The sequence below is a fragment of the Euprymna scolopes genome, chromosome 1 (assembly GCF_053919585.1).
Source record: "Euprymna scolopes isolate OS-2025 chromosome 1, ASM5391958v1, whole genome shotgun sequence".
Taxonomy (NCBI): Eukaryota; Metazoa; Mollusca; class Cephalopoda; order Sepiida; family Sepiolidae; genus Euprymna; species Euprymna scolopes.
This window is the reverse complement of record NC_136482.1, coordinates 157137882-157163804: the sequence shown is the minus strand read 5'-3', so window position 1 is coordinate 157163804 and position 25923 is coordinate 157137882. Positions and strand designations below refer to the sequence as shown.

The following is a 25923-nucleotide window of genomic DNA, read 5'->3' as shown; positions in this document are numbered from 1 at the left end:
AACAGTCTATTAACATGATTACTTTCGTACTTGCAAGCAATTACGTTGTTTTATTTTTTTGTTGTTGTTTTTTTTTTTGCGGTACTTTTTTAAACAGGCGTCACCGAACAATTATCTATCTATATATATATATATATATATATATATATATATATATATATATATATATATATATATAAGCGAAAATGTGTGTATGTATGTATGTATGTATTTATGTATGTATGTATGTATGTATGTATGTGTGTTTGTGTGTCGCTAAAAACTTTCGACAGACAGAACAAAAATTGACAAACTTTGTATCATATTAAAGCTCCATCCTTCGCCAGAAAAATATTTTCTACAGGGGCGGGTCAATAAAAACCGTCCTCACATGACGAAAACCAGTTCTACGCATGCGTCAGATGAGGCCATGACCTGATTTAGTTTAAATAGTTGAAGAACTGATTAAATGTCATGTACGTCGTGTTTTCTCATTTGATTAGAGCGTTGGGTCATTATCTAAACGTTTTGGGTTCGAATCGTGGGGTGAGAGGTATTCTTTTTTTTTTTTTGTCGATTTTTTTATTTAAATATTGAACCAGTGTAATTTAAGCCATTTTTCACGTAACGTTCGTTTTTCTGGGTTTTTTTCTTTTACTTCGCTTATTCTTAGGTTTTCATTAACACTCCCCACCGACTACACACACCCAAAAACACCCGGGTACTCACCCATTTTTTTAAATTTTAATATTGAAACAGGCTTATTTAAGCCATTTTTCACGTGTTTTTTTTGTTGTTTTAACGTTCGTTTCTCTGTTTTCTTTTTTGTTTTTGTTTTTAAGATTTTTACATTTAACACTGTTCGTTTGCCTTACGTTAGTTTTTTGTGTTTTTGTTTTGATTACCCTCGCCCCCCGCTTTATTTTTCAGAGAAGTTTTAACGTTCTTTTTTCTGTTTTCTTTTTTTACTTCGCTTATTCTTAGGTTTTCATTAACAACCAAACACACCTCCAAACACTCGGACAACGACGGGTCCCCCCCCCCGCTCCCGGTTAGTATATATATATAAAAGGCAAAACGGCCGGGCGCCTTTCTGTATGTCCGCTAAAGGCTTTTTTCGCCGGGGTTCTCGACATTTTTTTATATACTACTTAGATCATAATATCCACGATCGTCTCTACATTTATTTTGAGCGACTTAAAAAAAAAACTGGTTTCCAGTGTTTGCTTGTCTTTCTCGTATAAATAAAGCGAACCCGAATCGAAACAAAGTAATTCGCTGGCCTATATATATATATATATATATATATATATATATATATATATATATATATATGCCAGCGAAAATTAATTTCCTCATGATGGTATCATTTTGTTATATTATTGTATTTATATATATATATATATATATATATATATATATATATATATATATATATATAAAACTGTAACTAACATTTATTTATTTGCATTTATTAATTTCTCCCATTGTTAATTCTTTGTATATTTATGATTAATCATAAATTTTAATTTAATTATAACTCTATTAATAAAAGCTCTAACCTGATAATACGAACATCTGCACATCTTTAAATCTCCTTCAGTTAGCTCAGAATGCTGTTATGTCGATTACGTAAATATCTTTCTCGGCCTTTCTCACAAAACCCCGCCTACAGACACAAAATCATTTTTAATATATACATATGAAGCAATATGAATATAGTTTTATAGAGAGGTGAAACCGAGTAGGTCAAGAAACACTAATTTTGTGTGTATAATTGACAGCGAACACTTAAACTTTATAGCGGAAATGCTAGTTCAATAGAAAAGGAAAATGACATGGTACAAACTTGATAAACCGCTACTAAAGAAGACTAATTAGGTTTCACATAGCGTATTAAGGAAAAAAAACTGATTTTATGATTTATTCACTTGTAATATTGTATACGTCTGCGTTCGCTACTCCTCGTTCTCTCATCGTCGCTTCTGCATGTGTAACTGTTGATCTTCTCATAGTGGAGATCTATTATTTAACTTAAGACGAATCTACTCACGCACGGAAACACAATAAAGACTAGCTGGGCTTTCAAAGGTTTTATTCAGAGTTCCCTTTTTCGGGGAGACTCCACGTTAATTATTTATTACTTAACTTACTTACTTAGCCTTAAAATGGTCGATGGGCAGAGTCTCAAGGCAATATTAACTTAGATTATATCTGTATCTTCCCAACGCATGTCCTCTCTCTCTCGTTTCTTGAGTCAGACTGCTAGAAACTCAGTTCTGTGCTCGGAACACATAACGTAATTTCTATGTCATAACATTCGTCATCTATGTTTCTAGTGTGTTTTGTCTAGAGAGGTACCCCTCGTTCCCCAGCTTGAATCACGCCTGCTGCACTGAGTCTATTTCCGTTTGGCTCCAGGTTACCTTGACATGTACTAATGTAACCCTCGGCGAAATTCATACTAGTTAACATAATCTTTACTTACTGGCGTAGTGTCTCAATATATAAGAATCTTTATTAGGATAACACTGAATTCTCAAAAGTGTTTGTTCAGAAAATATTGTTCAAATTTAGTTGGCGTGAATCGCATTTATAAATATTACGCATATTTATTTTATAGTAAAATAGATATTTCTCCATCTAGCACTAATAGGGCAATAAAAAGTTTAATGAAATAATTAAATGAAGTTTCTGAGGTATTTCCAGAATACCTCAATACAGAATACATCAAGACAAATAGAAAAATTTGGAAGTCTAAACAAGTGTAAAGCATATTTTCAGGTATAAAAGAAATATACAGTTCGCTGCTCTGAAACCAATAAATGATGCTTAAAATTAGAATATTAAGATTGGACGCCCCCTGCACTATGTTTGCAAATGAAACTCGCAAAAGACGTTTTTTAATAGATGTTCTAGCTGGCCTAAATGGATTCTGGAAAAACATATATGCATATTTATATATATTTATACATAATTTTTTTATTTATATGTGTAAACGAGGACGATTTTACAAGGGTAATTGTTGAACAGCTTTTGTGCAACTATATATATATATATATATATATATATATATATATATATATATATATATATATATATGCATAGCCAGTGTATATAAAACATGTATGTATAAACGAGGGGATCAAACTGTATACATGTTATATAGTCGTCTATGTAATGTTTGTTGCGAGCCTGTGTGCGTTTTTAACACATATAATAAATAGATAGATATAGATACTTTCAACAATAGTTCAATAAATAAGACAAATAACACCGTTTTCTGTTTGGCCAGACAAAGGAAGGACAAACCTTTTGGATCGCTTTGCGGCCTATAGCAAACTTTTCAGCCTATTTTGTGTCTAAACATTTGAAATTTTGCATAAAGAGTATTCAGACATGCAGCAAGCTTTTTAATCAGTTTTTGGGCGAAAATTTGGCAGCCAAGAGGTCAAAGTTGAAGGAGGTCACATTTGCAGACTCTACCAACCTCCTTCACCAATTTTGTGTCTAAACACATTAAATTTTACATGTAGGGTCCCTGGGCATGAGTCAAACTTTTTAATATATATATATATATATATATATATATATATATATATATATATATATATATATATATATATATATATATATATATATGTACATAAAGTTATGAACAGTACATAAGGGCCGAGCAAAGCCGGGCTGAACTGTAAGTATATATATATATATATATATATATATATATGTGTGTGTGTGTGTGTGTGTGTGTGTGTGTGTGTGTGTGTGTGTGTGTGTGTGTGTGCATAAACTATGTTTTTACATTAATATTTAAAAGATAATTGACAGAAAAACTTCAACATCAAATATTTTATGGTAGACCCGGGAGATATTTAATTTATAAAAACTATTAAATTGGCCCACGATATATATATATATATATATATATATATATATATATATATATATATATATATATATATATATATATATTGTGTCATTTAAAAACTATTTTCCTGTCTGCCCTAACAAATCTGAGTCCTTATTCTCTAAATAAAATCTTGGAAAGCAGCCAGTCTGAAAAGCGCAAAAATAATTAATGTGTCCATAAAATAAATCGGATCTCTTTTACTCCGGTGCTTCGTTTTGCTTATCAAGGATATTAAATGGGGTGGTAATGAGCTCTACATTAGCGAAAAGACATTTCAAGAATGTTTACTTTTTACATATACATGTGTGTGTGTGCGTGTGTGTGTGTGTGTGTGTGTGTGTGTGTAATAAATTATTTACGGTACATTTGAAGTTCACTCGGTTTACTTCAAGTTCAAAGACCGATTCACGAAAATCTAAAAAGATGTACTCAGAAAGAATCCGACAAAGATACTTCTTGTAATTTGTATATATATATATATATATATATATATATATATATATATATATGTGTGTGTGTGTGTGTGTGTGTGTGTGTGTGTGTGTGTGTCTGTCTGTCTGTGTCTGTGTCTGTGTGTCCGTGAGTACATGTGATTGTTTATATCTGTATATCGATATTAGTGTTCCTGTTGAATCTACATCTTGCCTCATTGATGCGTCGTGAGACGGCGAAACAGCTGTCTGTCTACAAAGGATATATATATATATATATATATATATATATATTCTCAGAAAACGTTTAAAATTATCACTACTTCTATTATAGTGCAAGCATTCCCTATTTCACTGCAAATACTAGCTTAAATGTCTCTTCATCAAATATATTTTTATCTCCGTTTCTCTTTATATTGTAATTTGTGTGTGTGTAAGAGAGAGAGGGAGAGAGAGAGAGAAAGAGAGAAAGAAAGAAAGAAAGAAAGAGAGTTTATAAAAAGGTATAGGTTAAAAGTATATACCCCTTATAATATCATCTGGATTGTTAAAAATTATAAGCTCAATGAAATTATATTTTCGGCTTCATGGCATATTTAATGTTTGGTTGTCTTCTAATAACCCAAAAAAAAACTTGGTTATTTTTTAGGTGTTTTATTTTGGTAAATGTTACATTTTTTTTTAATTCCGTCACTCGCACATTTAAAAACCCGTAAAATAAAAACTAAGTTTATTCGGAAATCAGTCATTAAATAATAAAACAAAACAAGCACACTATTCTCAAAACAAAAGGGAACAGTGAACATAAGAAAGATGAAAAAATGGAAACTTAACACATTAAAACCTTATACTAAGCATGCCCTATATTTGGGTATATTTTCTATGATTGTCATCTTTAATGTCAGTTTTCTCTTTATCCTCTTATTCTTCTATTTATTATGGTCCCCTTCATCTTTCAACTTTCTTTGTACATTAAAAGAAAAATGAAAACTCGACTCATTTCTGGGAAAGCCTTTTTTTTTAAATATGGTAAAAATATTTACTATGGTAAAAATATTATTATTTCGAGTGTAATTGAAATTATATATATATATATATATTAATAGTTTATTTATATGTATAGCATATATATATTATATTAAGCATATATATGTACGTATATATATATATATATATATATATATATATATATATATATATATATATATATATATATCATTCACAGACAGACTGTTTCGTTATATCACAGCTCTTCAGTGCGGCTGGACTATCACTTACCCCGAACCAACGATCAAACCTACAACCATCTAGTAAATAGTCGGCAATTCTACCCTCTGGTCTAGAGCCCGTAAAATATGCCATTAACCGTCTATTTACATATACATTTGTCATCGCTTTTACAGTGCTCGAGTTGGGTTTTTTTTTTTGTTTGTTTTTTACAAAAACATCGCGTTACGTTAAGGAAGCAGTGGGTGAAATAATTTTACAATAGTGCTCTACCTACCAATGGCGATTTGAATAGTATATATATATATATATATATATATATATATATATATATATATATATATATATATCTCAGAATTATTTATGAGGAGGAGTTTACTAATCAAGGAGAAGCAAACACCAGAATCAAATATAAATAGAGTCATTTATATTTGATTCTCAACCAAATTACAAGCTCAATACAATCAGTGAGTGTGGCAGAGCTTAGAATAAATAAGAAGAAGAACATATTCGCAAACTGGAGTAATATATATATATATATATATATATATATATATAAATCGGACAATGGGTAAGAAAGGTCTAATAGACATACAACAAATAGAAACTTCAATCGAATATAAATTAAGTAAGGCTTGACACAAGAAGCATAAATGCAAACTTCTTCTCTTCGGGGGGAAGAAAATATGTTAGGCAAATTTATACAAATAGCAAAGTAAAAATTTGCTTTTTTTGCATTGTACGAAACTGCATTATATAACGGTGGTCATAAAATGCAAAAATAATAAACATTTTACAAATATATATATATATATATATATATATATATATATATAAAATGATATAAATAAATATTTTTAATTTCATATTTTATATTTTATATTTTATTTTTTATTTCTTTATATTTTTTATTTTTATTTATTTATTTATTCTTTATTTATTATTTATTTTCTATTTATTTATTAATTTATTTATTTATTTATTTTCCATTTAGTTTCGTCTAACAACTCTTGCTGACATTTTTTTAAGTGATGATCTGCATATTTCAGTTGACCTATATTATTTTGCCCAATATATTTTTTTTCGCACCTTTAACATTTCCTGTCTGGGTCAATTTGACTTTTGTTTCCCTTTACGTTATTTTGTATTTAACTTTATCATTTTGTTCTCTCCTCTTGTTCTTCCATGATATTTCTTATTTATTTTTATGTCTCGGAAGTAGAGTGAAAAGCATATCTTATTTTTCTTTTATTAATATTATTGAAATCTTTTCTTTTTACCGTGTATACATTTTTGTGAATTATTCCATTCTTTGGATTATTATGGACCATCTTCTTCCAATTACGGGATTTCTCTGGATTTTACTTGTGCAAATGGAAATTCTTTTAACTTTCTTGAAGTTTTACATTTGGATTTTACCGTCACTGGATTTTTTATCTTCCACCAGACTATCCATTCATGTGTAATCACCTTTTTCTTCACCATACTCCCTCTGTTTCACTTTTTTGTTTTCAAGTAAGATCTTTGACTTACTTGTTGTTTCATCGAATACTTCTGCATGCAAAATCCGATCCCGCATTTTGCTAAATCCTATCCTCTGATGAGAAGGAAAGTATTTCTTCGAAACTCCGCGGATTAAGGACTATCCATTTATCTAGTGTTTCCTTTTCAGATTAAATATGTTTTAACTTATTTCAAAGTGGTTTTAACATACTTTATTAACTGTTTGATCATATATATATATATGTATATATATATATATATATAACTACTTAATTTACTCACGTAAAATTAATATACGAAAGTATAAATTTATGCGTAAACTTTAAGTATTTACTTCAAAAGTGCTCAATACGTAGGTAGAGCTAGCTAGTAAGTTATAAAATATATATGGCGATTAAGCTACACTGAATATTCCGCGTTTGATCCACTCTAGGACTCTTCAAGCTTATGCGCGAATTTTGTGGTTGTTTGTTGTTTTTATATTCGCGCATAAGCCTGAAGAGTCCTAGAGTGGATGAAACGCGAAATATTCAGTGTAGCTTAATCGCCATATATATTTTATAACTTACGATATATATATATATATATATATATATATATATATATATATATATATATATATATTGCATTTTATAATTACTGTCATAGAATTTTGCATTCTTTGAAACTCCGCGGAATAGGCATGTTTTTTGGGGGTAGACTGTCGGAAAATAAATTTTACATGTAAATTTTAATCTACGGTTTTCATTTATGCTTTTACAATATATATTAATAAAAAAACAATATATATATATATATATATATATATATATATATATATATATATATATATATATATAGCCAGTAGAGTTTAGTTTCCTAGAAGTACATCCAATGAAACAACATGTGTCTACCAAAGAGTGCTCAATGAGTGAACAGAGCAGGTATATTAAATTTATTTATACAAACATTAATGGCTACATTTTTTTTTTTTGTTTTTATATTCGCGCATAAGCCTGAAGAGTCCTAGAGTGGATGAAACGCGGAATATTCAGTGTAACTTAATCGCCATATATATTTTATAACTTACGATATATATATATATATATATATATATATATATATATATATATATATTGCATTTTATAATTATTGTCATAGAATTTTGCATTCTTTGAAACTCCGCGGAATAGGCATTACAGTTTTCGACGGTAATTCTTGGCCAGAAGACGTAATCCCCCAACGCGAGTGATTATAGAAACATGTATGCACATATGTAGCCATTAATGTTTGTATAAATATATATATATATATATATGAGCCTGTATTTAAAAATTAATGCGTATATGTATAAAAGATTTAATGCGAAAAATATAAATATTAATTTTTTTCTGTATTCATTTTTTATTAGTTGGCATATGAGAAAACAAAGTGTCTTTTGATAAAGCATTTTTTTTTTTAAACAAAAGTTTCTACTGTAGCTTCGATCGGCGTCAGTGTAATGAAGGGATGCGCGTGTATAGGGGAGAATGTGGTAGGAGGAGAAAGTATAGTTAATGAGAACGTGATGTGTAAGGTATACATATATATACATATATGCAGAAGGTCAGAAAACATTGGTACCGTCAGTTTCATGCCTAACAATAGGGGGTGCAGTTAGTGGTAAATTATGTTAGGCTCTCGTCAGCCATATTGTTCTCTGTTTATCTTTCTGAGGAAAAACTAGACCGCGCACATTGTCCTAATAATGTTCATTTTAATTATAGCTTGTCACTCCCTATTTCTATATATTTCATTTTAATATTAATTTTTCAATTATTTATTTAATTCATTTTAGTAAATATATGTTTAAATTAGTTCGTCCTATTCTGTTCTCAATTCACATGGCTTCCGGTGTTGATCGGTTATTTTGGAGAGGTCCAAGTGAAGTAATTAATGTATCTTTTTAATTCTTATAATCTTTTCAGCCACTTTTTTATTTTAATTAAAGGGAGGTAACTCATTAATCCTTTCTTCTTGATATTTTCTTATTTTTTTATATTTTTTATACGCTTTTAATTTAAGCTAAAAGTTTTAAGTATTCCATATGCTATTATTTGATTTTCTTTTTATATTCGGTTACTATATATCTAGGTATGTTTAAATGAAATCAGGTTCTAAGTAACACTATAAACTATTTTTATTTAATTTACTGAATTGTAATGTCGAGGCCTTTTTTAAAAATAATTACCGACTTGTGTAATTTTACTCACCTTAAAGATCCTTTTATATTTGAGTTATTTCTGCTTTGAGTTTAATATGTATGAGTTTATATATAATAAATATATAATATAACATAATATATTATCTTTGTTCTTTCGGAAGATGACATTCGTTTATCTCGCTCTTTGGTTAAGTTATTTATTTATTTAATTTTTACTGAATTATTGTCTATATATCTTTAAGTATTTTATTCACTTCTGTGTCAAACATATTCGCCTAAAATAGCCATATGCATATATGCCTGTATATACATATATATATATATATATATATATATATATATATATATATATATATATATATATATATATATATATATATATATACGCACACACCTACATATACAGGTGTATACACACATATACATCTATGCACACATACCTATACATATGTACACACACACATATATAAATATATATATATATATACATACATATATATAATATATAATTATTTCCACTGACAGACAAAATTGCAGCCAGCGAGAGCCACGAAAGCCAACAAACCGGAAGTACAAGACTCAAGTTCGAATTCTGAGTTCGGATGTGTCTAACGTATGAGCCCAAATGAGGGTGAAACTCGAGTCTTGGACTTCCGGTTTGTTGGCTTTCGTGGCTCTTGCTGGCTGCAATGTTATCTTGCAGTGGAAATAATTATATATCCTCTCACACATTCTGAAAATACTTATTGCTCGGTAGGATAGGCTTGTCGTGATGACATCCCTAGCGAGTATAAATTCCTACTAGTGAGACATCGACTTGGTTTAAGGCTGATTGTGATGACCACGTTCCTTGTTCGAGACGAAGGTAGGTGCATTCCACTGTCGGATTTCCTTGCGGTTTGCTTAATCTATGATAGTTAATAAGACTTTCTTGTGTGCGGCACACTTGCTCAGTTAGTAGAGTGCTTGCCTTGCATGCAAGATGCTCGGGTTTCGAATCCTGAGTTCGGATCCGTCTAACTGATGAGCCCAAATGAGGGCGAAACTAAAGTCTTGGATCTTCGCTTTGTTGACTTTCGTGGCTGTTGCTGGCTGCAATGTTGTCTGGCAGTGGAAATAATTATATATTCTCTCACACATTCTGAAAATATATATATATATATATATATATATGAACATACTCACATGAACATAATACATTTCTACGTAAATTTCAAATAAAACTCAAACAGTAAATAAGTAAAGACAAATAAACGCACATTTCATTTCATATACACATCTAAAATTCTGCATTTCAATGATTATATTTATAGCAAAGCAGAAGAGATAAACTATCCTAACGTCATAGTGACGTCATATCTTTTAAAATCTAATGACTATATGTCGTTTTGAGAAGGTGAATCGCTATACAAACTTTGGATGCCAACGGCTGTTTTTATCAGTGAACAAAGAGAACAAAACATCGTTTTCAAAGTACAAACACTTCAACTGTATTTTAAAATAAAAGCGAAACGCTAGATTACTATATAAATCATGCGGACCGAGCTGTTTCACTCTATGGAAATTGAGTGGAACAGCTGTGTCCAGGTAATATATATATATATATATATATATATATATATATATATACATCTTAAATATATATATATTACATATATATATATACATATATATATGTGTATATATATAGTCATGCGTATTAAATATATGTATATATATTCGTATTATATATATATACGTATTAAATATGTATATATATACGTATTAAATATATATATATATATATATATATATATATATCATTTGAACAGAACTGTTTCACTATATGGCAACTTCTCAGTGTGGTTAGACATGAAAAGTCATTCTGGCTCCCCGAAAATAGTCTGAAGAATGGGGTTGACATTTTTCAGTTGAATTGCGTTGAACAATTAAAAGGGATTTATCCCTCTTTTCAAACACAAAGTAAAACTGGCAATATTAGCCGCCTAAGACTTAATAGAATCATATTAGTATAGCTAAGTATCTATATGTGTATGTAAGTGTATACACATACTTTATATTTTAAGGGATTATTAGAAAAACAAGTCGTTGCCTATGGTATATACGAGGTACCTTCGCTAAGTTTTCTACTTTTTTTGTACAGGTATTTAAAATTGTTGAAGACTCTTAAAATTCAGTATTTTATTGCTATAAATCTTATGGGATTACTGACTATTTTTTATAAACAACAAGTGAACAGCTGCAGCAGGAGTTGGAATACGCTCTACTAAATCCGGATTGTCACAGCTAGTGAATTTAAAAATGCAATCTCGCCGTCCTCATAGTCCAGACCTTGCTCCTTCTAACTTTCGCTTACTCCCTAAGCTCAGGGAAAACTTAAGAGGCTGTCGTTATAAAACAATTGACGAAATGAAAAGGGTCATTAACAGGCTCACACAAGAGGATTTCCATAGGGCACTTCCAGAAGTTGAAACGGTTCCACATGTGCATTGCAGCCGGTGAAGATTACTTCGAAATGAACTTGATTTTCATCTGTGTACAATCAATAAAAGTTCCCATACGACAAAAGACTCGAAACTTATTTCAGGCACTATATATATATATATATATATATATATATATATATATATAGAGAGAGAGAGAGAGAGAGAGAGAGAGAGAGAGAGAGAGAGAGAGAGATCAGCCAGTTGCTAGGCGATAAAGCTTATATGTATGCTTAGTCTGTACAGCTTATACGAAAGCTAAATCTGTACATATCTAACTTTAGTATAAGCTGTATCGCCTGAGGAGATCTCTAGTTACTATTTAGTAGCTAACCGAAACATGATCATGAATGTGTAACAAAATATTAATGCTTATGTAAAAACAAATAGAAAGTATCTCTCTCTCTCTCTCTCTCTCTCTCTATATATATATATATATATATATATATATATATATATATATATATATATATATACTTATAAAACTCAAATGACCTTGTAACGAGTGTTGTAATCCAACATCCGGTTTACGACTTCTGGTGGCGCATGCGTACATAAACATAAACCCATAACAGTGTAAATAAATAAATACAAATCGCTGGACCGGTTTCGTTCGAACAAACGGGCGTCCTTAGACTAGCGAATATCTTAAATTTATTGAATAAAAAACTTCAAGATATTGAAAACAAACGAAAAACGTGATTACAAATAATACGTATAATCATCGACCTGCTTCATATATACGATATATATTATACTTAATAATCAATGCGACAATAAAACGTATTGTTTTACTGTGTATTTTTTCAGCGTTCCAATATTTTTTTTGCGTTTAAATTATCCAAATAAACAATTGTTAATGCTTTCTGCTTTTTTTACATCGTTCATTTCCGTATTACGTTTAAGTTATTTTAACGCAATTTTCTTACAAATAAATCTAATTTAACCCGTTGATAACCATAAGAGCATTTTACAACGGCGATTTACCCACCGCTTTCATTTTTCCCCCATTTCTTAATACATCTTTCTTAAAAATATACATACATTTTCTCCTACACTACCAACATAAATAAATAACCCTGAAAATATGTTGTTTTAAATTTACGTTATGAATAAATAATCAACGCGACAATAAAACGTGTTGTTTTACTATGTACGTTTTCAGCGTCCCAAGTGTTCATTTTTTTCGCGTTTAATCAAAAGATATATCAGAATTTGAATTTAACTTTAAGTATTACGGCATCTGTTCGGTGCACATTTACCTATAAGTATGGCAAACCATTATAATGCCTGTAAGTTCTTTTTTTAATAAACAATTATAAACAGAACGACTCATAGAAATCCATCTATATTCTTTTTTCATTCTAATAGACTTTCATAGAAATGCTTGTGTTGTGTCACAAAACCTATTTTCTCTACGCCATAAGTGTCACGCTCACACATTAATTCATAGCTAATATAACATACTGACCCAACGAATCACGGGTAGTCTAGTAGGTGTATATATATATATATATATATATATATATATATATATATATATATATATATATATATATATATATATAACTAATGCATTTACTCACATAAAATTAATATACGAAAGTATAAGCTTATGCGTAAACTTTAAGTATGTTCTTCAACAGTACTCAATACGTAGGTACAGCTACTTAGTAAGTTATAAATATATATGGCGTTTAAGCTACACTGAATATTCCGAGTTTCATCCACTCTAGGATTTTTCAGGCTTATCCGGGGTCACTCTGCGTGATATATGGAATAATAATAATAAGCCTGAAGAATCCTAGAGTGGATGAAACGCGGAATATTAAGTGTAGCTTAAACGCCATATATATTTATAACTTTATATATATATATATATATATATATATATATATATATATATATATATATATATATATATATATATTATTATTATTAACACACTCACATACGTATGTGTGTGTGTGTCTGTGTGTCTGTGTGTGTCTGTGTGTGTCTGTGTATGAAGGGGTGAAAAGTACAACAATGTCTTGTTTCCCACAGGTATCACATAACTTTGTCTGTGACAGGTGATAAGTATGTTTTTTTGAATCATGCGCATCGCAAGCAGATTTGAACAAACACTGCGCTATAGAATTTTAACGCGCGCTCGTTTCCAGCCAGCGTACGAAATGAAAACAAGAAAAAAAAAACGGTGAGAAATAATAAACAGAGTTTTTAAGACAAAACGTTTAGAAGGGTTACGATTGCCGAAACAACCTTGTAGTGTATATGTATATAATTGTATATGTAAGAAAGAAAAAACGAACTTAAGACAGCCGATCGCCATTTCTCACTTTCAAGCATTCTCACCTGTTCTTATGGTTTGAAAAGATTGGATGAATTTTCACTGACGATTTCCATCCATTTGCTAAACTGCTATTAAAATAGATTCAAACAATTGAAGCATGCATGGTCCCTAGTGAGTGCAAAGTGAATGAGGCATAATAAAAAATGACTAAGTTCAGCATTCCCCCCCCCATTTAGTTCCAAAAGTCCCCAGAGGATGTCAAATTTTGGTGAAAATGAACAAACGGTGCGGTTTTAGGCTTTACCATATGTAATTTGAGCTCTGCATCATGCAAAGTCCGTCATTTGCCGCCCTCTCATTTAGCCCCCAAAAAGCTCCAAGACCTTCACTTATTTAAATTTGAGTTCAGTACCATGCAAAACTGATAAATAGACACACACGGGAAATTTTGGACAAATATGGTAAAATAGTCCCAAAAATGGAATGGTTTATTATTAGCCCTAAAAGAGCCCCTGGGGCAAACCCAACAGTTATCGCGAAGTATAGACAAACAAAATTATATAGAAATCAGTTAGTTACAATTTTCAGAAAGTTTTATAAACATCCAAGGCATGGATCTTTTTTTTTTTAATAAACACAAAATTGTTAATTTTAGCCATTTTAAGGGATTTTAGGGGAGGGGCAACCGAAGTTTTCCCAGGAAATCCGTTCTGTTACTTTTTTACTCATATCATGTTTAATGTTTGTGCAAAATTTCAAAACATCCAAGGCGTAGTTATTGAGAAAAGTGCGGACAGGCGAACAGACGAATGGGCAAGAGTGAATTTACAGGTGCACTCTCCTTTTGTCGAGGGACAAAAAACAAAGTTATATAAGTTATTATTAATTTTAAATAACCGTTGTACAAAGATAGACTTTTACAATTTTTTTCAGTGTGCGTTACATATCAACAGCTATGCACTCGGGTACAACAACATCGCCTTAAGGTAATTATTTTTTAAAACGACACATTGCTATTAAAATTGTGAATTAAGTTCCAGATTCAGAGAGGCATGTTAAGTGGGGAGTTGTACAGCAAGATGCTTTTTTCAAATTACATTTAAATTTCTGCATGTTAGTGCAGTTGTGTAAACAGAGGACAATAAAAGAATTTGAGAAAAGAAGTTATTGGAGCAGAAAGCTTTTTGATATCTGGATACCTTTTAAGTGAAGAGGTGGGATTTTGCTGCTTAAAGGGCCCATTGGAATCATTTTCGCTGAAGGAACATAAGTGCAGCAATTTCGCTGGGAAACATTGTGTTAAAATACTCTTAAAATAAGAATAGGGATACAACATTGCGGCTATGGGACAGAGACTTCAGCTTGATACACTCTCTCTCTCTCTCTCTCTCTCTCTCTCTCTCTCTCTCTCTCTCTCTCTCTCTCTCACACACACATACATACATACATACATACATACATACATACATACATATATATATATGTATATATATATATACGAGGGGCGTGCAATAAGTAATGCCCCTGACCCACTTCCACTGGTCTGATCTAGCTGAGATTTCGCATGTGCAATGATTTATATCTCTACGGGTTATGTGGCAAATTACAGCTCTGAACTAATTGTGGTTTCTGTTTTACAGGTGTTTGAACTGAGTCAGGTGTGAAATGGAGCCATTTGAATGTCAAGCAATGATCCGTTTTTTGTATTTGAAAGGACGCACACCACAGGAGACTTTTGATGAAATGAAAGAAATTTATGGTGATAATGCTCCATCATATAACCTTGTAAAACGCTGGCATCGTGAATTCAAACATGGCTGAAAGTCTGTGGAAACAGCTCCCAACCTGGTCGCCCCCCCCTTCTTCCATTGATGAGGCATCTGTCCGTCAAGTTGAGACTGCCATTTTGGAAGATCGGCGCATTATTACTATTCGCCAAATAGCCCAAGATGTCAAGATCAGTACAGGGTGTGTGGTAACTATCATTTATGACCATTTTCATATGCATAAGGTGTCTGCCAGATGGATTTCCAGGTTGCTCACACTATTCCAGAAGCGAGAACGCGTCGAGTGCTCGAGGATGAATTTGGAGATGTGCCAAGAAGATGAGTCGAGGTTTTTTAAAAGACTGATTACACTGGATGAAACCTGGGTCCATCACTATGATCCAGAGACCAAAGCCCAGTCAATGCAGTGGAAGCACTTAGACTCACCGCCTCCAAAGAAGGCAAGGGTGCAGCCGTCCGCTGGCAAAGTCATGCTCACAGTCTTCTGGGACCAGGATGGATTAGTGATGACAGATTTCCTGGCAAAGGGTAACACAATTACAGGAGCCTATTATGCTTCACTTTTGAGGAAATTAAGGGAAGCTATCAAAATCAAGAGGCGGGGCAAGATAAGCAAAGATGCCCTCCTCCTGCAGGACAACGCTCCGGTACACAACTCGCATGTCGCCTGATCAGAAGCACGGACGTATGGTTATGAAACTCTCCTCCATCCTCCCTACTCTCCTGACCTTGCACCCTCTGACTTTCACCTCTTCCCAGCCATGAAGTTGCTTTTGAAAGGAAAGCGTTTCCCAGATGATGCAGCATTGATTTCTGAAGTCACATCATGGTTGCTGGGTTGTTCTACAAAAACGGTCCTCAGAGCTACATCAAACGATGGGAGAAATGCATAACTATAGGTGGTTCCTATGTAGAGAAAGACTAATAACTGTGCCAAGTTTCGTAGCTCTAATCCTATGGGAAGTGGGTCAGGGGCATTAATTATTGCACGTCCCTCGTATATATATATATATATATATATATATATGTGTGTGTGTGTGTGTGTGTGTGTGTGTGTGTGTGTGTAAAGCAAACTGTCATTAGTTTATTAAGTGTTACTCTTTGTGTAATAAGTGTAGCTTGGACGTTTGAACATTGTTAGTTGACATACCCATCTTAGCAGCAGTTGAAAAGCGTAACGGTTATTAGCAACGACTGGCTTAAGGTAGTTGCTAGTCTAGCCGCACTAGTGAGCTGTGATACAACTAAACAGTACTGTATGTGGATGACTATGGGTTAAGCATATTTGGAAGTGATAAACAAACTGCCACTAGCGTATTAAGCGATGCTCTTTGTGTAAACAAACGAGCTTATGCGTTTGGAACATGTTTGAAAATTGTTAAACTACGTACAGCAGCAGCACAAATAGCGTAACGTTTAGGAGCGCCGACTGTTTCCTAGGCGGTCGAGTTTCAAACCTGGCTTCAAGTAGCTGCTAGTCTAGCCCCACTGATTAGCTGTGATACAGCGAAACAGCATTGCATGTGGGTGACTATGTATGTATATATATATATGTATATATATATATATATATATATATGTATATATATATATATATATGATTAGTGACGTCTGTTTGTGTTATTTTTATTATTATCAATTATACCTTTTAAGTTTCCTACTAATTCCGCTCCCTTTGCTTTCTCTTAAGAGAAAATTATTTATCACTTGTTTTAAAGCTCCATGTGTAAATTTCTTAATGTTTTTTGTAGGAATGTGCTTTTCAATTAATGCGTACTTCCAGGCTAGAAGTAGTTTATAAACAAAATCTGGCAAGGTCAGTAATAACTAAAACAAACACAGCAGCATAATTAACAAAAGTGTATTAAGATAATTACACTTCACACGACACTTATTGCTAACCGTGTTTTTTGTGTCTAAGTAAGCCCATCAATTCCATGAAATAGATAGCACAGCTCACATCATAGCACCTAGTTTCTATATATATTTGCAAAAATAAGTAATTGGAAGTTTATAAAGAATTCCAGCAGCGACCAAACAACCGGCCACGATACACCCATCACGTGTGCCACTGCCGGACAGAATTACTATTTCAACTGTATTCAATGAAATAGATGTCTTGAGCTCAAAGTCGCCTTTTAAAACTTCTTGTAACTGTTTCAAAATAATTATAGAAAATTCAAGAGTCATATACTCAATCTGTTAGATCCAGTGTTGCTGAGCAGAGGCTTGGTTCTCATGAACTTTCGAGAATAACAAATATGATACGGGGCAGATGTAAGACAACGATTGCAACGCTCATTAACGGAGTAGAAGTGATCTCCTAAGCATCAGAAAAGGTTAAACTGTTTTTTAAAGGACTTTGTATCAAAGTTCATTCTTTGCAAACAGGACCATTGACTCTCAGAATGTCTTTCCAAAATATCAGATCAAAAATTTTATCCGAAATTTTATCTTTGTTTATAATTTGAACGAAATTTAAAATATATTGTGTCATTTTTTGCATTTCAACTGATTACATATTTTTACAGAACGATAAAATTTAAATTTGCTTGATCACAACCCTACTAACATGGTTTGGTTTGGTTGTTTTTTGTTTTACGGCATATCAACCCTTTTCGGGTTATTTAATGCCGAATTCAGTTATTTTGAAGAAAACTTTTTTAATAGAATATATTTGTTGTTTTCAAGTCGTTTTCTATTTAACCCATAGTTGAGACCCTAACAGGTACTACCAGCCCGGGTCAGAGTGGACCTGGGAGCAATGGCAATTAAAGGGTGGCTCCACACTCCCCAAATCCCGCAAGTTGGGGCCTAACCACTGGATATAGTTTAAGGTCATATCATATCCAGGACCTACTAACATGGAAGTGCTTAAGAATCATTTGAGGCATATAATGCTTTATGGGTCAAGAAAGGAAACTCAGCAGCCGAAGCGGCTAGAAATATTCCACTTTTAATTTTTACCAGATAATACAACATATAATGCTCAAATCTACTGTCAGTAATTAAGCGTTTGAACCAAGCTTTTAGGGGGGAAAGGGCTGCTCTAGTGAATCGAAAAGGGGTGATGTCCCGTCAGGACAATGCATGACACAGCACAGCAAAAATCACCTCACAAAGGGTCGAAATAGGTCGGGGGGAAATTCCTCATCCACCATATTCTTCTAACCTTGCTTCTTCAGACTACCATTTGTTTCGTAACTAACAAAATTTATTGGAAGAAACAGCTTTTGGAACGCCGAAAGATGTTTAAACTGATATTTGTGAGTTCTTCGAATCCAAGCCAAAAGAGTTTTACAGTGATGAAATTAATAAGCTTGTTAATAGATGGAAGGAAGTCATAGATAATCAGGGAGAGTATACTGTAAGTTAAATCTTTAATAAAATGTAACATTTGGTCACTTCTTTTTTATTCATGCATTCGGACAGAACTTATGGGATGACCTGATAGAAGATACTTTAAGAGACGTCCATATATTTGTCGGAGGTATTGCCGAATTCATCAAGAAAAACGTGGAACTATTGAAATCGTTATTATGCTAACAGAAATTTCTCCCGTCTCCAGGAGTTGTTTAAAAGAGAACAAAACATTAATTCTAGTTTAAAAAATTGCATCTCAGTACCGACCAATCAATCTTGTGTACATCCTATGAACGCTGTTTTAATCTGTAATTAACGAAAATGTTGTAAATCCCCTCAACAAAAGAATTATGCTTAGTGACATGCAATATGAATTTCGTCTAGCAAGATCAATAGTTGATTTACTGACTGTAAATAACACATAGCTAGCATATCTATCGATAGGTACTTCATTTTCATGATAACAGTTCTTAATATATCAAAGACTTTTCATAGAGTGACATAAAGTTTTCCTTTATAAGCATCCGGAAATGTTTTCTGAGTCATAAAAACATTTCTTTCTGATAAGCTTATAAAATCAGTTGGTGAAGCACGTAAATAAATGCTGGCGTGTTTCAAAGATCCATTCTGAGCGCAACGCTTGAAATAAATCCATAATGAGATCGGGCTAAGTTTTGTAGTATTTTTTACTTTTATTTACGCTCTGCAATTAATTGAGTTTCGTTTACGAATTAACATTCTTTTTTTTTCTCTTCCCCTCACTCACTTGCTTCACACACACACACACACACACACACACACACACACACACACACACACACACACACATACATACACACATACATACACACATATATATATGCATATATATATATATAATTATTTCCACAGCCAAATAACGTCGCAGCTTACAAGAGTCATGACAGCGAACAAACCAGAAGTCAAGACTCGAGTTTCGCCCTCATCTGGGCTCATCAGTTAGACATATCCAAACTCGGGATTCAAATACGAGCCGCTTGCATGCGAGGCAAACAAACGCGCCACACACAAGAAAGTCTGTTAGCTTACACAGATCAGTAGGTTCATTCCATGGTCGTATTTCGCCACAGTTTGATCTGTGTTAGTTAATGGACTTTCTTGTGTGTGGCGCGTTTGCTCGTGTGGTAGAGTGCTCGCCTCACATACAAGAGGCTCGGGTTTCGAATCCTGAGTTCGCATATGCTAAACAGATAACCCCTTATGAAAACAAAATTCGACTCTTGCACTTCCAGTTTTTTGGCAGTAATTGTTCTTGTTACCTGCGACGTTTTTGGCTGTGAAAATAATTATATAATTCCTCGCATTCTGGACACTACATATATATATATATATATATATATATATATATATATATATATATATATATATTAATCCACAAACAGGCTGCTTCGTTGCATCACAACCCTTCACTGCGGTTAGACTAGCAGCTATCTCAAGCCAGGATTAAAACTCGACAACCTCGGTGACAGTCAATGTTTCGCTCAAATGCAGCCGTTTCGTCGTTTACAAGTCATTGGTATCAATACATAGATTGGGATATTTCCTAGCAGTTATTAACAAACAATCAGTTTCAGGTTAAATTCTGGGTTATTACAATTGACACACACATTTTCAGAAAGTTTAACTGTATTTCTTAATCTGGTAAGAAAAAAGTGATTTATTCGGAGATGCATCTACAAATTTATTATGGCAACCACCTCATATGCTTTTTTTATGATCACTATTTTTATAATGTTTAGTGTGCTTATATATGTGTGTGTGTGTGTGCGTGTGTGTGTGTGTGTGTGTGTGTGCGTGTGTGTGTGTGTGTGTGAGAGTACGTTTTATTTTTTATTACCGTTTTATCTGTTCAGTTACATATGTTTCGGTTGCCGGACCATATTTACGACCCAGCAGCCTCGTCAGACCTTACAGAAATGGCTATTATTATAGCTGACGAGGCTGCTGGATCGCAAATATGGTCCGGCAACTGAAACATATGTAACTGAACAGATAAAACGGTAATAAAAATAAAACGCATATTTGTTCTGCAATAGTATTGAGCACTCTCGTCAGGTTTTACTAAATACCATTTTTGCTATATATATATATATATATATATATATATATATATATATATATATATATATATTATATAGTGTAATTCCGTCTTATGACTCTTTATATTAAGACCTTTTCTAGAATCAAGAATCTAATAGGGCAAGAAGCATTCAGGAAAAAAGGGTTAATGAGCTGGAACTATTCGGAGCCGAAATTGATCTTTTTGACCTGAACTGTTTGATTGCAGTGTGGAAGCATATAATTATCGCTCTATAAAATACGACATGATTCCATTTCCGTTTGATAAAAGCCGGTTTTCTTCAGTTTTTTTTTCTTTTTTTTTGCAAACCATCGATTACTATTAATTTTATTTATTGCGGACTATTCTCCTCATCTTTTCTTAGTTGTTTCACGTTGTTTCGGCCAACTATTCCTCTAGCCTTCGTCAGGTGGTAACCGCGACGGGATAGGAACTCCGAATCTCCTAACTGCATCCACTGCAATTGCTGCCTTCCGTAGTTGTTGTCGTCTCACCACGTTTTGGCCAAGTAAACCTCTGGCCGGCTTTGGGTAGGATTGAAACCGCTATCTTCAGACAAGTCTCACCTGGAGCCGTAGATATTCAACGTCTCTATCAACTGTTCACGAACGGCGATCAGAGTTGAAGTTTTTATAATTTATTTATAAATTCAGCTTTATTTATTATCTGATCTTCCATCATCTGGGTTCGTACCAAATGGTATTTATTATTTAATTGAAATTCATTATTAAGATGAGTATTATTTATTATTTTTATTTATTTATTGCGGACTATTATCCTCATCTTTTCTTAGTTGTTTCGCGACGTTTTGGCCAAGTAATTTTTGACACACCGGTTCCCGCTAGATCACCAAAGTGATAAGTAATCATTTATGGAATACGAGTCGCTGTATAGGGTGCCGAGACAGCACTAATATCAAAGGAAGAGTAAAGCGCCTGCTTTCCTCCACTAATCTGTGAGGTACCGTTAGGTAAGGTCGAGAACCCACTTCAGCACCTCCCTTCGACCTGGGTAACATGAGGTTATAGAAAGCAAGTGACTGATGTAATAATAATAATAATAATAATAATAATAATAATAATAATAATAATAATGATAATAATAATAATAATAATAATGATTATTATTATTATTATTATTATTATTATTATTATTATTATTATTTGCAAATTCTATCGAAGGAGGTGGAGAGAGCTGGACGTCTGGGGAGACTTGTTGTCACTCAGCTTCCAGAGAATACCACAGGTCTCCAAACTGATTTGTTGACCTGTATGAAAGCTCCATGTGAGCCGCCGCCGCCGCCGCCGCCAACAACAACAACAACAATAACAACAACAATAATAATAATAATAATAATAATGATAGAAGAGCCTGAAAGTGAACAAAGTTATACCTTTTATCAGAACTAAGTCAATAACGGAAAAAAAACACCGTATTGAGGGCAGCTGGGAACGTTGTCTCGGAGTTCGTGGGTTACAAAGCAATGCAAAAGGAGGATAAGACATCACATTGGAGAAGGAGAATTTTGGAAAAGCAGAAACTGTTATTCAAGGATTTAAGCCAGTTGAATAGGATGAAAAGGGATGAGTTGCGAAATGGTACTATCATAACAAAGCTTAAACGGAAATATTACATCGATGAAAAAGGTATCCCCGCTGTATACGAAGAAGTTCAACGAAAAATAGTTCCAACGGAAGCGAAATTGGAAATATATTACAACAGGACAAATCAGTACAGGCAGAATCGATGTTTGATGAAGTAAGTGGAATGAAAAGAGAAACGGTGGTGCCGGATGCAGAAGAAAGCCCAAAAATTTTGGAGCGACATATGGAGCAATCCAGAGAAGAAAAAAGAGAATCCAGAGTGGCTGAAGATTGTGGAATGAGAATTAGCGGAACTAGAAGTGCAAGAAGACATGCGCATTGAGATACTGCAAGCGAGTAAGCCGATACGAAAAATACTAAATCGGAAAAACCCTGGTCCTGATAGAGTACAAGGGTATTGGATAAAGAAGTTAACGAATCTGCACAGTAGGATAGCCGTTCAACTTGATAAGTGTCTTCAAAATAATAGTGTGTCGCTTTGGATGGTCACAGGGAAAACTCTGCTTTGTGTGAAAGACTTGGCAAAAGGAAATGTAATTGATAACTTTAAACCCATCAAGTGTTTACCATTATTGTGGAAATTGCTGACAGGGGTCATAGCTGACGAATTGTAAATTATCTTGAACAAGCAACGTTAGTGACATGGGAACAAAAAGGATGCTGATCGGGGAGCCAAATTAGACATACTATTGCTTGACAAGATGATTTTGAAAAATTTTAAGAAACGGTTAACGTCACTAACAGTTGCGTGAATTGATTATCGCAAAGCTTATGATATGCTTTCGAATTGTTGGATATGAAACTGTATGAATATGTTTGGAGTTGCAATGAATATGAAATCCTTCATAAGTGAGTCTATGAAAAAGTGGAACACAGAACTAAATGCAGGTCAAACCAGACTTGGCAAGGTAAAAATAAAGCGAGGAATGTTCCAGGATAATAGTCTGTCACCGTTGTTGTTTGTCTTGACTATGATACAATCGACACTGGTACTAAGGAAAACAAAGATTTGCTATGAAGTGAAGAAGAACGGAGAAAGAATTTACCATTTACTTTTCATGGACGATTTAAAGCAATTCGCAAAAGAAAAAAAAACTAATAGTTTTATAAATACAGTAAGAGTTGTATTTGAAGATATAAACATGGAATTTGGATTATCTAAACGTGATTATCTAATCATGAAAAGAGGAAAAGTAGTTGAAAGTGATGACCTCTGCATGTCTGATGGTGAAAGGATGAGGAACATTGAGGATAGTGGATACAAGTATCTTGGTGCTTTGGAGATGAATGAAATAATGCATGACCAGCTGAAGGAACAAGTGGAGAAAGAATATACCAGAAGAATTAGGAACATCCTGAAATCAAAATTAAATGGAGGAAATATCAGCTCAGCTATCAGTTCGAGAGCAGTATCAGTTGTTAGATACGGAGCAGGAGTCATAAAGTGGGCAAAAAATGAACTGCAGGAACTGGACAAGAGAACGAGAAAACTGATGACAATGTCTGGGGCGCAACACCCAAAAGCTGGCGTAGATAGTTTGTACCTGAAAAGACGGGATGGCGGAAGATGCTTGATCGGAGTCGAAGATTTTGTATATGCGGAAGTAGACAGTCTTGATAAGTATTTACGTGAGAGATGGGAGAACATGTTGAAGGAAGTAAACAGCAATAATGTATTTTAGAACAAAAAGTATTGAAAGAGCAGAGATCATATTCAGAAATGGCATCAGGAAGGATATCAGTACAAACTGTTGCATGGGCAGTTCCACAAAGCTACAGAAAAGATGAAAAGCGATGTCATGGAGTTCGAGAAAAAAAGTATAAGTTGTAGAGTATGTGGTGCTGCAGAGGAAACAGTGTCTCACGTTATGTCAGAATTCCCGAAATTAGCACAGAAGGAATATATAGAAATAAGACACGACAATGTTTCAAAAGTGACTCATTGGAAATTGTGTGATAAATACGGGTTTTGCAAGATCTGACAAGTGGCACACACACAAGCCTGAAAAAGTGATGGAGTCCGAATAATGCAAGATTCCATGGGATTTCTTCATACAAACAGACAAAACTCTGGGGCATAATATGCCGGCATCAGTGTAATTGAGAAGAGAAAGAAAAAGTGTCTTCTGATTGACTCGTCTTGTTCCTTTGACACTCACATCGGGAAGAAAAAAGAGGAAAAGTGCACTAATTATTCCGACTTGAAATATGAGACAGCTAGGATTTGGAAATTGAAAGAAGTTGAGGTAATCCCTAATGTGGTGGGGCATTGGGATCGGTGACGAAAGACTTTTACAAATGGATGCAAACGTTGGATTTGGGAATAAAAGCAGAAATGTTACAAATACCTTGTTTACTTGGAACAGCCAGAATCACTCGGAAAGTGTTGGACATAGAATAGAGAAAATATGCAATACCTAAGACCACTGGGTGAGGTGCGTTATTGCAGCTCAACTCCCGAGCTAAAACATCCATCTTGTGCACAGAAATAATAATAATAATAATAATAATAATAATAATAATAAACCCCACCCCATCCCCTCATTACTATATCACTGCCCACCCCAAAAGAAGAATGAAACAAAATAGCCAAGTAGTCAAGGAGGAAGGGAAAACCGAGGAGTGTGCACTGACCAGACCTCAACTTTATAAGTGCGAAGAGAACTGGAACCTTGAGGAGGCTTGGTGCCACTCAAATTCCAGTAAAGACCAATAGCAAGCAACTGTCGCGATAATTCAAATTTATTTGCAAATGGTATCGTAAGAGATCGAGAGTACTGGAAAATCTGGGGAGACTTGTTGTCACTCAGCTTCCAGGGAACACTACAGGCTGTATTCAATGAGATCTTTGACAACCTGTGTGAAAGTTCCTTGTGAGCCAATAATAATAATAATAATAATAATAGCAACAACAAAAATAATAATCACAATAATAATAATAATAATAATAATAATAATAATAATAATAATAATAATAATAATAATAATAATAATTCTGTTCATGGTTTCGTATCTCGTTGTGCTGGGCAGAGAATGCCT

The 25923-nt window shown here is 33.3% G+C and overlaps 1 protein-coding gene across 1 annotated transcript; it reads left to right on the top strand.

Annotated features, from left to right (window-relative positions):
• The first annotated feature begins 23696 nt into the window (after positions 1-23696).
• Positions 23697-24566, top strand: LOC145282083 (uncharacterized). Its single transcript, XM_080132235.1, has one exon. The coding sequence runs from the start codon at positions 23697-23699 to the stop codon at positions 24564-24566; it is 870 nt and encodes a 289-aa protein (XP_079988361.1).
• Positions 24567-25923: the final 1357 nt, after the last annotated feature.

Excerpts from the sequence above, each read along its gene's own strand:
- LOC145282083 (XM_080132235.1), top strand. The coding sequence starts at position 23,697 with ATGTTTGGAGTTGCAATGAATATGAAATCCTTCATAAGTGAGTCTATG.